The 16,435-nt window shown below is 44.5% G+C and overlaps 1 protein-coding gene across 15 annotated transcripts in view; it reads right to left on the reverse strand.

Annotated features, from left to right (window-relative positions):
- Positions 1-12,045: 12,045 nt before the first annotated feature.
- LOC110964353 (NXPE family member 3-like) overlaps positions 12,046-16,435 on the reverse strand; it is a 238,759-nt gene continuing 234,369 nt past the window's right edge. For 11 of the 15 annotated variants that reach the window (XM_051948711.1, XM_051948679.1, XM_051948707.1 and 8 more), the window contains 3 exons: positions 14,392-14,462; positions 13,046-13,252; positions 12,046-12,968 (listed from right to left, as the gene is read on the reverse strand). In XM_051948711.1, coding sequence (XP_051804671.1) covers positions 12,415-12,968; positions 13,046-13,252; positions 14,392-14,462 — 832 coding nt within the window. In that variant the 3' untranslated portion in view covers positions 12,046-12,414. The remainder of the gene's footprint in view (positions 12,969-13,045; positions 13,253-14,391; positions 14,463-16,435) is intronic. The other 4 variants (XM_051948715.1, XM_051948712.1, XM_051948694.1 and 1 more) reach the window with 2 other exon arrangements.

A 16,435-nucleotide genomic window follows, 5' to 3' on the forward strand; every position in this document is an offset into this window, starting at 1 on the left:
GATGACATGGCACCCCAAACCATCACTGATGGTGGAAACTTCACACTAGACTTCAGGCAACGTGGATCCTGTGCCTCTCCTGTCCTCCTCCAGACTCTGGGACCTCGATTTCCAAAGGCAATGCAAAATTTGCTTTCATCAGAAAACATAACTTTGGACCACTCAGCTGCAGTCCAGCTCTTTTTTTCCTTAGCCCAGGTGAGACGCTTTGCGCGCTGTTTCTTGTTCAAAAGAGGCTTGACACGAGGTATGCGGCAGTTGAAACCCATGTCTTTCATGCGTCTCTTGGTGGTGGATTTTGAAGCACTGACTCCTGCAGCAGTCCAGTCCTTGTGAATCTCCCCCACATTTTTGAATGGGTTTTTTTTCACAATCTTCACCAGGGCGCGGTGATCCCTGTCGCTTGTACACTTTTTCCTACCACAGTTTTTCCTACCCTTTGCCTCTCCATTAATGTGTTTGGACACAGAGCTTTGAGAACAGCCAACCTTTTCAGCAATAACCTTTTGAGTCTTGCCCTCTTTGTGCAATGTGTCAATGGTTGCCTTTTGGACAGCTGTCAAATCTGAAGTCTTCCCCATGTTTGTGTAAGCTTCAGAACTGGACTGAGAGACCATTTAAAGCCCTTTGCAGGTGTTTTGAGTTAATCAGCTGGTTAGTGGGTGGCACCAGGTGTCTTCAAACTTGACCCATTTCACAATATTCTAATTTTCTGACCCACGGAATGTCGGATTTTCATTTGTTGCCACCTATGATCATCAAAATTAAATAAATAAACATTTGAAGTGCATCAGTCTGCGTGCAATGATTACATATAATGTAAAAGTTATACCTTTTGTTCGCAATTACGGAAATAAATCAAGTTTATGAAAATATTCTAATTTTCTGGCTTTTACCTGTATGTCAGGGTAGAGACTGCGATTTGGTAGAATTGGAGTCTCTACCAGTAGAGTTTGCGATTGTAATCTCTACCAGTAGAGATGGAACTTTAAATCTGACCCTAACCTTAACTAACCCTGACCTTTAAATCTGACCCCTGCCCTGACCCTAACCTTAAAAGTCTAACCTTAGCCCTGACAAATCTCTACTGGTAGAATTGGAGTTTCTACCGGTAGAGATTGAGGTCGCAATCTCTACTGGTAGAGACTCCAATCGCAATCTCTACTGGTAGAAACTCCAATTCTATCAAATCGCAGTCTCTACCATGATATATACATATACAGCGGCGCCGGATGCCGCCCCGCTGTCACAGCGGCGATTGAACTAGCGCAGTGCCACACAGTGGCTAGGAGGGAGAAACTATCTGGCCACACAAACAAGTTTGGCTTGTTAACAGATCAACTAACAGTTGTTTTAAAAATGTCATCAATACATAATGATTACATTTCTTAAGTAACAGGGCTTAATAACAGATGGAATGTAATATTTTTGGGAATACGGTTGCGCTCAATGGGAGGGTTAGTTAATGAAGTTGCGCTTTGGCTTGTATAATGGCTGGCAGGTTGGGCGTCAGTTTGGTGGTTGAGATGCGAAGAACATCACAGAGATGGTCGTTGGTCATTTTGGTTCTCGATCAGCTTTTGTTCAGCGTCACCAGAGAAAATGTTTTTTCACATATGTGTGTTGAGCCGAACAGACTCATCATTTGTTTTGCGTGGCGTCTTATCAGAGGAAGCTTCATCCAAGCTCCGGTACAAGTCAGGTAAGGAGAAACGCTGATGTTGATTCTTCACATTGTCACACTGCATTACTATTCGTTCTAATTGCAGACTCTCTTTCACTTCTTCTGCATTTATCATGAAGGGAGTCATGAACAGCTTGATTTTGTTGTCAGTGGCAGAAAAATCATCATCATGAGAAATGTGATCACAGACACATTTTTCCCCTTTTTATCAGAGAGATCAGCCTTCGGAAATGCAGATCTGATTTCGAAAAGTGTGGGGAAGTGCCTCAAAGAGTTGGAGCATCACACAGAATGCTTTCGTGTACGCATAAAGCTGTGGTACAAGTTGGTCTTTGCCTCGTAGGCTCTTGTTGAGTGTGTTGAGGTGATCAGTGAGATCAGCTGAAAACGCCGGATCTGCCAACTGTAAGGTAATCGAATGTCCACACAAGGCTTTGGATGAATGAGAAAAGCTTTACTGTGGGCTCATAGTCAACACATGCCATCAGCAGGAATGACATCAGCAACACCCACGGGTTACCTTAGTAACGGCAAAACAGTTGTGCTTTTCCGCACGTCAATTAGCTGTCGTAATATCACATAACTCTAGACTTATATGACATCTTTTTTCTAAACTAAATTACTTTATGCCAATATGGAAACTCTCTCTTTAGCTTATTCCATGAACACAATTTCACAAATTGTAACTGGTGATATAAACATTTCCATTTCCATTATAACATGTTTCAACTTTTTTTTTTTTTTAACCCTTGCTACTCTTAAGACGCTCTAGAGCGTTTTTAGGGTAGCGCCGCTGTAATAAAAAAAAAAAGCAGGAAAATGAAGTGTTAAGGAATCTCCCTTTAAACTTGTGCTGAAAGTGCAGATTTTCAGCCCGATCTCACGGGGATTCGTGAAACTGTCACGTAAGTTTTAGTTTCGGTTTCGTGTGCACCAACACGATTTCGTCATGTTTTTCGTGCCGCTCACCACGAAATGCGCACCAATGTATTTTAAACGGCGGACTTTTCGTGCCACTCAGAACATATTTCAAAAGAATGTGTATATTATATTTTTAATGTAAAACCGTGGCGAATCCAACGCTATATTTTGCATGACATCGTCCCTAAACATAACCCTAACCATAATCCTAACCATAACCTAACCATAACCTAACCATAAGCCGGTGGTATACTTACCAATTTGCATAGGAATTTCAAGAATGTCCGGCGGCCGCAAACGCGATCACACAAGCAGTATACGCCGATGGACAGCTTAGATCGTCATGAATCCGCCGGTATAAACCACTTTCAGATGTGATTACCACAGCGAAAAACATTTCGTGGTGAGCGGCACGAAAAACATGACGAAATCGTGTTGGTGCGCACGAAACCGAAACTAAAACTTACGTGACAGTTTCACGAATCCCCGTGAGACCGGGTTGAGATTTTGAACTTTCTACCAGTTTTTGAATCATTTTGATCGGCCAAGTAAAACAGAGATATGATCAATAATTAACGCCACATTTTTTACCGAACTTCACCCAAGCGTATTTTCAGCGTCTTTTATGCACGGCGAAACTTTGAACTTTGGACTCAGCGGAGAGTCCTCTCTGCTGAAAGCATCTGGTGAGAAACACCCAGCCGAAACACAGACCCTTGGAGTGATGCTTGGTGTAGGACGGAAAATGTGGACCAGATTTTCACAAACCTGGCATTCTCTGGAGTAAAAACGCGAACTGGATTTCCCCAAAGGTGACTGAGAAACTTGAAGCTGAGTGACAGAGACGCTCTGACGGGGAGCGGCCGCACAGACACGCCCCCAGTCTCTGTGTTCATAGTAAGAAAGTGGAATATTCTAGAAATGCACAGAGGAGAGATGGCCAAAGTGCAGATTTGGAACTTTCTATCATTTTTATTTATTTTTTTAGTCAGGGGATAGTTATAACTCTTTGGGAGAGCAGCACATCCTTCACTGGCTTTGGCCACAGATCACTCTCTGCTAGAGACCAAAGATGCACAGAAAATGAAGATTTTGTTTCAGATGTAATAAATTACTGCTACTACTACTACTACTACTAATAATAAAACAACAACAACAACAATAATAAAACAACAACGACAACAATAATAATATTCATAATAAACATATTCTAGCAATGGAGAACACCAGGACTCTGGATTCTCCCTGTGGTCCTAAAGCCTGTTTCTATTGTTTTTGTCATTGTAGAGATTGTGGTGGACAGAAAAAGCTTTTTGGAATGGTACAAATTCATTTATGTAAAATTTTATTATGACTCCTCATGATTTTGTTAATAGTTGTGCAAAAACGCCTAAATAAATTCCTGCATTTTAGTGCAAATAGTGATATATAACTGTGTTAACTGCTAAATTTGTATATTATTTTATGACAAACAATTTATATTTACATTATAAGTTCTGAAAAAGATTCATTACACATGTTTATAGTGTCCACAGCAAAAAAATCTAACTTTTTTCTACTCGGACTTTGTATTTCTTCTGCTATTTTAGGTCAAGTGTGTCCATACATTATATTAAACTGTATAAATAATTATAGAATCGCACAGGTGAGGTTGTGCAGGAAAAAAAGATACCAAGCAAAGCAAGATCAACAGCTTTTAAAGGACCACTGGCTCGGTCTGAAGGAGGTTTTCTTTCTGACCAAGAACAAATCCAAAATGTGGACAATGAGGATGGATCTGTGGGACCATGAAGGTGGGACTGCTTTGTCGAGTACCAGAACTTCCGACTGGGAAATTAGAAAGCGGTTTTTAAACTGCAAGTTGGGATATCAAGTGGAAATGCAGGTACTGAAGTCTTCTTTTAAATATTACATTTTCTTTTGCTTCTAATAAACATACAAATGATATTCTGCATCTATGTACTGCATTTACATTTTTCAAATCAGTCTGTTTTTTCACTGTTAATTGTACTTATTGTTTCAAGTGCAGAAATTTCAAACATCACAATATCATCATCAAATCAACTTTAAAGTTTTGATATGACGGAGATTTGCTGAAACATATATTTTTTTAAAAGGCCTAGCTGCTTTTATCAGGCCCCAGCAGATCGCCGAAAAGGGGAAGGATTCTAGGAGCCCATCATTAACAGGGGCCCAGAAAGGCCCCTGATAAAATTATAATACTGACAAAATGAATATGGCACTACTTGTTAATTTATAATCACAAATAAATATTATTTATAATGCGCTTTTTATGTAAAATGGTTCAGTCCTACTGAATCAACTGAACTGCTGCACGCCGCGGTGCTTCAGTCAGACTGAGTAGGGTGACGACAGTATGCCTCAGAAGTCAGGTAGTCAGAAACAAAAAGAAAAAAAGATAAGGCAGGAGAAAGAGGCCAAGGGCCGGCAATATGTTACTCAGTTTTTCAAAAAACAAGGTGGGTTTGGTTCATGTGGTGGAAATTTCAGGAACATTAGCCTGTTGTTGTTTCTACTCTTTTGTGATTTTTAAGCTAGCTCACTTTTCTCCCCATATTAGCTTGTGGAGGCTGGATAAAAGGAGACAAAAATCGCCAGGAGTCTCAACAACTTTATTTTCCACTCTCCACTCTTGCTTCTTGCCACAACTCCGGCGGGACACAACAACTTCCCTCTGCCAAAACCTGGAGGTTCAAAACCCCGTTTTTCCCCTTCACAATAAAACTGCCCTTTGTGTGTGAGACCTAAATCTAATGTGCACCACACAGGCCCCCCCAGAACACACAAAGGAAACACAAAAACAGAACATGCAAGCAGCAAATCCTCAAACATACCGCTCAGGCAAACAAACTATTCTACCCCTGCGGGTGCGTGTAACCATACCACGCAGCGGGCTGTCATGTGGTTAAGGGTCACTGTTCTGTATCAGATTAGGTGGACGGCCACGGCGGGCAGGATGAGCCAGCTCCACATCGTCGCCCCGGAGCACATGAGCTGGCTTCAGACGATCCACAGAAACACGATCCTGACCTGACTCCATCTCAATCAGAAAAAACTTGTGTCCTGCCTCCAATACGCGAAAGGGACCGTCATAAGGGGCCTGCAGAGGAGAGCGGTGCGCGTCATGCCGGATAAAAACATATTTGGCCAACATAAGGTCCTTAGGGATATAGGACTGAGGGAGGCAGTGGTGCGCAGCAACTGGTGAAAAAACTCCAGCACCTCCCTCCTGACCAAACCGTCCAACAACCCCAGGGGTCAAACCTGGGACATCACCCAGGAACTCGCCCGGGACACTCAGAGACTGACCCAGAACCAACTGAGCAGAGGAGGCGTGCAGGTCCTCTCTGGGGGCAGAACGCAGACCCAGCAAAACCCAGGGCAGCCTATCGACCCAGCTACTGTCTACCAGGGACGCGCGGAGAGCAGCTTTCAAAGAACGATGAAACCGCTCGCACAGTCCATTGGCCTGTGGGTGATAAGCCGTGGTGCGGTGCAGATTAACCCCCAAGCTCCCAGCTATCGCATTCCAGAGCTCCGAGGTAAACTGAGGGCCCCTATCCGACGTCATGTCCAAAGGCACACCAAACCGCGACACCCAGGAGTAGATGAATGCCCGGGCAACGTCAGGCGAAGTAGTAGAGGACAGGGGAACCACTTCGGGCCACCGTGTGGTCCTGTCCACCATGGTCAGGAGGTGAGTAAACCCACGGGATGGGGGAAAAGGACCGACCAGGTCCACATGCACATGGTCAAAATGTCTCTCAGGAATGGGAAAGGGCCCCAAAGGAGATTTAACATGACGCTGTACCTTAGCACGCTGGCACGCCATGCACGTAGTAGTCCAAACTTTGACATCCTTTCTGAGACCGGGCCACACGAACCTGGCCCCCACCAGTCTGACCGACGCCTTAACCCCCGGGTGTGACAGGGAGTGGACAGCCTCAAACACACGGCGGCGCCAAGCGACGGGAACCAAAGGGCGCGGCTTGCCCATAGAAACATCGCAAAGGAGGGACACCCCGCTGTCATGAAACGTGACATCCCTCAGCTGCAAACTAGACTCGGCTGTGCACAGCGCCTGCACCTCATGGTCCTTCAGCTGGTCTGCAGCCATTTCAGCATAGTCCATCCCCAAATGAACAGTGGAAATCTGGGCACAGAACAGGCAGTCAGCAACCAGGTTGTACTTCCCAGCCACGTGTCGAATGTCTGTCGTAAACTCTGAAACAGCAGAAAGCTTCCGCTGCTGCCGTGCCGACCAAGGTTCGGATGTCTTAGCCATAGCAAATGTAAGGGGTTTATGGTCCACAAAAGCAGTAAACTCCCGGCCCTCCAAGAGGAACTTGAAGTGGCGTGTGGCGAGGAAAAGGGCTAAGAGCTCCCTGTCGAATGTACTGTACTTCCTCTCAGAGTCACGCAGCTTCCTGCTGAAAAAAGCTAGCGGCTGCCATGCCCCGTCAGACCATTGTTCACAAACCGCCCCGACGGCGTAATCGGACGCATCGGAGGTCAGGGCAATGGGTGCAGCCGGGTCAGGGTGAGCTAACAGGGCAGCATTGGCAAGCGCCGCCTTAGCCTCCTCAAAAGCTAGCAACCTCTCTGGGGTCCACTCAATGTCCTGGTTACCTTTTTTCCTTTTAACGCGTTGTATAAGGGGTGCATGATGTGTGCAGCTCGGTGGATGAAACAGTTGTAAAAATTAACCATCCCCAAAAACTCCTGAAGGGGTTTCACAGAGCTAGGACGCGGAAAAGCCGAAACTGCCTCGACTTTGGCAGGGAGTGGCACAGCGCCCCGTCGCGACACGCAGTGTCCCAGGAACTCAATTTCTGAAAGACCGAACAGACACTTAGCCGGGTTCACAATTAATCTGTGTTCACTGAGACGCTCGAAAAGTCTGCGAAGGTGTAACAAGTGTTCCTCCATGGAAGCACTCGTCACCAATATGTCATCCAGGTACACGAACAGGAAAGGCATATCGCGCAACACAGAGTCCATGAGCCGCTGAAATGTCTGAGCCGCACCCTTCAGGCCAAAAGGCATCCTCAAAAACTCGAACAGCCCAAAAGGAGTGATGACAGCGGTTTTAGGGACATCCTCTGAACGGACAGGTACCTGGTGATAACCTCTCACCAAGTCGACTTTGGAGAAGATGACCACCCCCTCCAGGTGCGCAGAAAAACCCTGAATATGGGGGACTGGGTATCTGTCATCAGTGGTAGCATTGTTGAGGCGCCGGAAATCACCGCAAGGCCGCCAGCCCCCATCGGACTTTGGAACCATGTGTAGTGGTGAAGCCCATGGGCTGTCAGAACGGCGCACGATGCCCAGCCGCTCCATGCTGGCAAACTCCTCTTTGGAGATGGCCAACTTAGCTGCATCCAGACGGCGCGCGCGTGCAAAAACTGGTGGGCCGACTGTAGTGATGTAATGCTCAACCCCGTGTTTAGCTACTGCAGTAGAAAAAGTGGGGACCGTAAGGCCAGGAAACTCCGCGAGCAGGCGCTGGTACGTGTTCCCATTGGCGAGCATGTTTGCCAGTACAGGCCCTGCGAACCCCAGAGTACACGGGTAAGATTCAAAAGATACAGCATTAATCAAACATCTGTTAGTTACAGCTACTAACAGCCTGAATGCACACAGAAAATCTGCACCCAGAATAGGTACTGAAACTGAAGCTACCACAAAGTCCCAGCTAAACTCACGGCCATTAAAAGACACGGTCATAAACCTGGTGCCATAGGTGCGGATAGGTGTGCCATTAGCTGCATCCAGCGGGGGTCCTTGTCCTTGTCCCAAATTGTCAGCAGAGGAGGGGGGAACGATGCTCCGCTGCGCCCCCGAATCCACGAGGAAACGACGTCCAGAAGCGCTGTCCTCAACGAAAAGCAGCTTGTTGTCGTTGTCACCGGTGCACGCAGCTGCTAGCGAGCGCCGGTCTGCTCATTTCCCGGCCGCTGAAAGGAACACGGTTGGACACATCGCCGAGCCTTCACTCCGAAGCGGCGGTGGAAGAAACACAGGCTGCTCTCCCTTCTCCGGCACTCCGTGATGGCAGCTACCTCCACTGAATCATCACCGTCGGACCCGCCCGGCAACAGGGCATGCACCGAAAACTGACGGGATGCTAGCAACAGTCTGTCAGCTTCTTCGGCCAAACCCCTATAATCTTTAGTGCAGATGAGGGGAGAGGCGGCCAGGGCAGTGCGTACCTGAGGCGGGAGCTGGCGCAGGAACAAGTGGGTGAAGAGGAATGAAGTGTCACCGGAGCCCTGCAGTGGCAGCATATTCTCCATCAGCTCCGAAGGCTTGCTGTCTCCTAACCCACTCAGAGATAACAGTCGATCGGCCCGCTCCATATCCGAGAGCTGGTATGTCCGTATTAACTGAGTCTTCAGTGCCGCATACTTGCCGGCAGTCGGTGGGTCACGCAGCAGTCCCATCAACCTGCGAGTAGTGGCTGAATCCAAAGCCGCGATGACGTGAAAATATTTCGTGTTGTCCGTGGTGATGCCACGCAGGTGAAACTGGGCCTCAACATGCTGGAACCACGGTTCTGGGTCGTGTGTCCAGAAATCCGGCAGCTTTACAGTAGCCGCGAAGACAGCCGGCGGAACCACAGCCGGTGGAACCACAGCAGCAGCAGCAGCCGCAGCAGACGAAGTCGCTTCGGTCGACATGTCCCCACTTGTCTGGTGAGGTTCAACGTCGGGGTCACCAATGTGGAGGCTGGAGAAAAGGAGACGAAAATCGCCAGGTGTCTCAACAACTTTATTTTCCACTCTCCACTCTTGCTTCTTGCCACAACTCCGGCGGGACACAACAACTTCCCTCCGCCAAAACCTGGAGGTTCAAAACCCCGTTTTTCCCCTTCACAATAAAACTGCCCTTTGTGTGTGAGACCTAAATCTAATGTGCACCACAAGCTCATATTTTTGAAGAAACCTCTGGAATTTTATATTTCACTGTTCACATTTAGCAAGCTGCCCGTATTTAATCAGCCCCCCTCCCCCGTGTCAAAATGATGCATGTTTGAACAGACACGTCAAGTGCAGCAGCAGCAGCTGCTGTCTATGAGGCCTGTGAGCCCCCTACCCTGAACAAGCCCACAACCCAGACTACAGACTAATGAACAGCCCAGTACCCACAACTGAGGAAGGAGGTGAGCAACTGCAGCCGCCAGAAGAAAAGGCGACGATTCCATGATGAGACCTCTGAAGAGGAGAGGTCTCGGGAGAGTGCAGAAACTGTGTTTCGGAACACTGTTTTTTACTGCTATGGACAGTATCATAAGTGACTTGGGGACTAGGTTCCAGACCACAGCAAATATTGTAAATTAATTTTCTGCTGTTCTGAAAGTTGGGCAGATTAGTGAGGACAAAATCTCTTCTCTGTGCCAACAATTGATCACAAAGTATTCTGGTGATCTTACACCTGATTTTGAAAATGAAGTAAGACACCTTAACAGTGTATACGCTTCCAATTTCCTCCCTAACTTGTCCCCTCTTGAACTCCTGAATGCTATTTGTAAGCTGCAGCTGCAAAGCATCTTTGGAGAAGTGTGTATTGCTTTGCATATATTTTGCTGACTGCCAGTTAGTGTTGCAGGTGGTGAGAGAGCTTTCAGCAAGCTAAAAATGATTAAAAAAAACTACTTTAGGTCCAAAATGTCACAGGAAAGGCTCTGCAGTCTTGCCATGCTGTCCATCGAAAGTCAGTTGGCTAGAAAGCCAGACTTCAAAGACCTGATCAATGATTTCGCTATTGAGAAGGCTCGGCGTTGGGCTCTTGGTTAGAAAGGTTGAGCAAGGGCCAGTTGTAAATATGTATTGTAAATATGTGTGCAAGAGGAAGCTTGGCTGAGCAAGGTTGTATCTGGCCTGTTATGTTTTTCTTTATGAATGGACCTACTTTGTTGACTTAGTTTAACATCTCCAGCTGATTTTATTATTGTGCTTGTATGATTCTATAGATGGTGGTGAGAATCATAAAAGGCAGTTGGCTTTTTGTATTTTATTTATTTATTTATTTTATTTTTTATTTTATCTGTTTCTTCACAGATGATAATTGCAATTTATTTAATGGAAGAGGTTATTTTATGTTCAAGTTTTGTATTATTCAGGTATGTAATTTAATTTGGGGAAATTTTATGCTGAAGAATGAGAATCAATCTTTCAGTAAATAAATGAAACATTGTATTCAGAGTATTCAGAGTGTTCAATGCTTCCCCTACCAAGTAGCTGTCACATTGTCCTTTTCACAAATATGGGAAATAGTAGTCAAAAATATCATTAAAATGCACAGTTTTATGTAAACAGCGCAAAATATTTTGCCGGCCTTATGTCCGGCGCTACAGGGTCCCAGTAAAATTTCTTTTCATGGGGCCCAAACTCCCTGGTGGCTCCCCTGGGCCCCAGTTATAATGTTGGTTTTCTTTGGAAGATCTTTGCTCTGTCAGTAATGTTAGAACCACCGTTGGTCAGTGCAGACTTGAATGCATCTGTGTTTTTCTGAAGAACAATAGCGCCCTCTTCCCTTTTTGCACTGCAAAGCAATCCAGCAGCTTCAAATTCAACCTCAAGTGTAGAGCAACAAGAGACTGATAGTTTTCCCATTTGTGCTTCACATGGCAGCTGTAAATGGCTCTTCTGCTTATATAGTAAAACTCTGAATTCTAAAACTTTCTGAAATTGTCCCCATCTCTGTCCAAAGGTGTCGCCATCTGTGGTGTTTATTAAAATATTGAGCAGTAAATCCCAAATAGACAAGATGAACCAATGAATGGTGAAAACCAGAAACTGAATATGCCCTGGAGCTAAAACTATATTTGTACCATAAACTGTCTCCAGAAATCACAACACTAATAGCACTTCAAAAAATTATGTGGCAAACTACAATCACCTTGAAGCAAGACCAGTAGAGTTTCTTAGAAGTGGAAGTGAGCTCCCAGATGAGTGACTGTAAGTCTGTTTCATAGACTAGGATTATGTATGAAACGTCATGGCAATATTATCTGTCTCTGCACTGGCTACAGAATTCCAGCATTTCCAGAAATGCTGTGCTACAATCCCAAACATGAGGATGTAGGTGTTAGGTTATCTTTATTATCCAACCTGGTGTATTCAAAACGACTAATTGTAGTTAGTCTCGGCTGTGCATGGATTGCTGAAGACAAAATCTTTTTTTTTCTTTTTTTTGTCTGCAAGTCCGCTCAAAAATGACACCAAAAATGGTGTCATTACTTAAGCTTCATGCAATTTTTTTTTCTTATTTGTGACTGTGACCATCACCTGCTCTCATGGCAAATTAACCTATCATGTTTATTTCAAGCTGTTTCCTACATTATGCCATTGAGGGCTGTGCACACCCAAGTGAAACATAAAACAAACAGACAGAACAGTGAGGCATAGACTGTGTTCTGAGAGAAAAAGATTCTATTTATTTGTGCTCTTTAATTCACCCCTTGAAACCAGTTACAAATCTAAGACCCTTCACAAACACCAGATACGACAGAATCCCAACAGGATCAATCATGAAGATGTCAGGAGACCACAGGAAGGATAGAAGAAGCAGAGTGAGATCCACAGACACTAACCCGGCAACCTCCACTGACTCAGCGACCGGAGGAACAGACTCTAGTGAGTTTTGATAAGTGCCGGTGTGGTGGGTCTGGCATGCATGAAAACATCCACCAAAAGGAGGGAACTGTCTCCTCCAGTCCAAGGAGGTCCACACAGCCCCCCCGCAGGAGCCACCGAGCGGAGGGCAAAAGGCAAAGACAAAATCTAGCCTCCCTTTAGAGGGCATGTGTAGGACAAGAGAACATTGATCATATTCTTAATAATGGGAGGTTGTGGGTGGAGGTTGTGAGGTAAGTGGTGGGCCAGGACCATCTCCCAGGCATCCAACAGATGAACATTCAATCCTTTAAATATGACCCTGAGTATTTTGTCATTCTGCAGTGAGTACCAGTCACTGTTGGTCAGAGTCTCATAGAGCGTCAAAGCTTTGGGGTTTGCTGTCCGGATGATGACCACTGTACCTGGAGATCTGTTCAGCAGGCGTATCACTGCCCTGCGGATGCTCTGCAACCGCTGGATGTAGACCTCCACTGGGAAAGTGCTGAAGTGCGACCAGATGCCAAAGATCACGACAGTGTTGGTGCCTCCGATTACATTGTCTAGTTCATTGGCAATGTAGCGCAACTCGCTGATTGGGACATCGCGAAAACGGATAGGAGGACCATGGCAGCGGAACGTCACCAAGATGTTGTTTGCAAAGTCCATGGCCATGAAAGGTCCATTTTGCTTCTGGCTGTGCAGGTCAAACTCCTTGAGATCTAAAAGTATTACAGAGGAAACAGATTCAGTGTGAAGAAAATGAGTCTTTTTCCTTCAATCCCTGAGAGGAAACTACCTGGTAGTGCTCCACTGAAGTACTCAAACCACTGCCTGATGGTGGAGTCTCCGTACAGGTGGACCACTTTGCCTTTCAGACACTGAGTGATGGCTGAGGGGGTGTTGAACTGCTGAACTTTGGTGCCACTTAGTGTTTGCCATGCACCCTGGTAGTAATAGCCAGAGGGTCCAGACTCCACATTGCTGCTGTTCACTGCTGCTTGACCTGAGAGGAGGGAAAGATAAGAATAACTTTGTTGATAAATCCCTTGAAAAGTTCCAAATCAGTTTATTATTGATGGAGATCCTGGTAATTGTATGTCTTTGTGGACTCAATTTTCTACCCTCACTGGTCCCACCTGTTCTCAAATAAACACCCATCTACCCAGGATGTACTTGCATCAACATATTTGAGGACAATAACACATAAATGCATCAGACTTGTACTCTTCAAACTGTTTTTTTTTTTTTTTAAAAAAGGTGTGTTGTTTTGTGGAGGCAGCGTATCGTGGATTTGTTTTTGTTTGACCATTTCCAGCCACAGATTAATACACAACTTAGACCGATGATTATCAGTCCATTTTCATTGTGATAAAAGTACATGTCACTCATTACAACAGAGTCACTCATTCATACATGTAACATTTAATGTATATTTTTTACGGTCAACTTTAGTTCTACATTAGTCTCGTTAGTTTTCATGATTTACAAGAACATACAGTTTGACCCTTAATATTTATTTTTGTTTAGTTAAGTTGTGTTTTTGTCATTTTTGTGGCGTTTTAATTCTTAATGTTAAAATTACTCAGGTAAATTGACACTGTACGGAATTAACGTCAATATTTAAAGTTGTTGATTCATGACCTTATTTTCCTTACTTTGATTTCTGTAATATAGATAGGTTACTTTACTTGATACAGTTATGTTTAATGTTTTCAAAACAACTTTTGAGGTCTATGACAAAAAGACTTGTTAGCAGCATAACTTCATTGCAACTTCTTTCTTTAATTCTTTGCAGCACATGTACCAGAGTAAGCATTACAGCTGAGTGTTTGGAATCAAGTGCTATCCTCCTGCTAAATAGTTTGTGAAATACATAATTGGAAAATTACTGAACAATGGCCCCCTCATTTTTCCATTTCAGTGGAACTCTAACATGCATCAACATGTAGTTACAAATTTCAATGTATTCAATATGTTGAAGTTGATTTTCTCCATTATCATTTGTATGTGTGGTGTTCATGATAATACTTTTTGCAGTTCATACTTCTCCAACTGGCCTGAAAAAATGTTTTGCAGATGTTTAGTTTTCATTCACTTTCATTGTTAGGCTATGGTGATTGTAGTAATGAGGAGATCCTTTACCTTTCTGTCTTGGCAACACAGTGACACTAGCAGGTCCTGAAGCTGGAATTGAGACTTTCATGTTGACACCGCTGAAGCAAAGCATACATAATAAAATCTTAAACATTTGCAAACACAAACTGGAAAGCATTTTGAACCGAGAAAAATCAATTAGAAAATTAAAGCTCAAGCAGCGTTGGACGGGTCCTCGCATCCTTGCTGGTGGGCGAATCCATGCATGTCCACCAGGTGGCGCTGCGACCGAGTGTATTTCCACCTGTGGATATCATCAGGACCAGACTCTGATCATACATGCAACGTTTCAGGCAGATTGGTGCATGTACAGACTAGTTATAGAGCATTTCCTGTCCAACCACCAGGTGGCGCTGCAACCAAGAGTGTATATTGGCCTATGGATGTGATCAGGATTGGACTCTGATCACACATGTAAAGTTTCTAATAGTTTGAAGCTTGTAAAGGCTAGTTATACAGCATTTCCTGTCCATCCACCAGGTGGCACTGCGACAGAGTATATTTCAAACAGTGCATGTGATGAGGGTTGGACTCTGATCACTCATGTAAAGTCTCAGGCTGATTTGAACATGTACAGGCTAGTTATACAGCATTTCGTGTCCATCCAACAGGTGACGCTGCAACTGAGTGTATTTTGGCCTTTGGATGTGATCAGGATTGGACTCTGATCACACATGGAAAGTTTGAGGCAGATTGGAGCAGGCAGAGGATAGTTATACAGCAGCTGATGTTTCATGACAAAGCATCAAATCTCTGATGGTCGCCATGGCCACACCATTTGGCTTGTGCTTAACATTTTGATAACTTTTCATCACCAAGTCCCGCTGTGTGGACTGACAAAATTTCAGGTCTCCTGGAGTTTGCTCAAAAATGACAAAAATCTCACAATTAATCCAAGATGGTGGACTTCCTGTTGGGTTTAGGGCATGGCTCCATGAGGCTTTTTTGTGCGTCCTGATGTGCTCTATAGGCCTCCCAAATTTTATGGATGTAGGTGAAGTGTGCTGGGGGGGCTGTTTGTTAAAGAGTCTGCTGGGGGTGCTATAGCATGTGCAGTGCCGAGATGCATACAGTGTTGTTCCATGGGTCGATGGTGATGTATGTGATAATTTTAGTGAGTGCTGGAGTATTCCTAACCTGTGAAAAAGTACTTTGTTTTTTCATGGCGATATTTGGTTGCTATGGCAACAGCATTGCATGAAATGTCACTGCCTTCACAGTGTGGGATTGTCAAGAGGTGAAGACTTGGCTGACCAATTTCCAGCATTATATCACCAAGTTTGGGGCCATTGTACCTGAAAATGTAAGGCCTTAAACTTACTGTTACCAACAGGTGGTGCTATGACTGTAGATTAGACATTGTGGCAGTTGGCCTAATGACCACTTTTTCAATTTTGCAGGGGGCGCTATGGAGCCATTTTGGCACACACATGCACAACTTCCATAATATATCAAATTTTTTGGCAGTCCTGATGTGCATGCCAAGTTCCATGCATTTTGGGGTACGTTAAGGCCGCCAAAAATGCATTTCAAAATGTCGAAAAAGAATGAATAATAATAATAATGAAACCCTAGGGTTTCAATAGGGTCCTAGGCACCGCGGCGCCTTGGACAGTCGGTGCCCTTACACCGTCTGGCCTGGGCACCTTCAGTGCTTGGACCCTAATTAAACCTGCATTAAATAATTATTGCCATACACAATGAGTGTGTGTTAAGTGACAGATTTGTAGTGTCTTTATACTTTTTACTAATTGTTAAACTTATGATGCTTAAATTTGCAGTTTCACCATTCATCAGCATCATTTATTTGACATAGAAGCCAGCTGTTTTCAACAGACAAAGCTCTGAGTAAACACTACAGACTAATGAACAGCTGGTAAAAATAGTGGATCATATTGCAGCTCAAGAGCGGGATATTTACCTGTTGCAGCAATGGAGAACAAAAAAAAAAAGAGTGAACAGCAGACCTGTATTTACCAGGCAACCATTTACACAACTGCAAATGAATATCGCTGATCCTCCATGTTTGCTG

Source organism: Acanthochromis polyacanthus, chromosome 1 (assembly GCF_021347895.1).
Source record: "Acanthochromis polyacanthus isolate Apoly-LR-REF ecotype Palm Island chromosome 1, KAUST_Apoly_ChrSc, whole genome shotgun sequence".
Classification (NCBI taxonomy): Eukaryota; Metazoa; Chordata; class Actinopteri; family Pomacentridae; genus Acanthochromis; species Acanthochromis polyacanthus.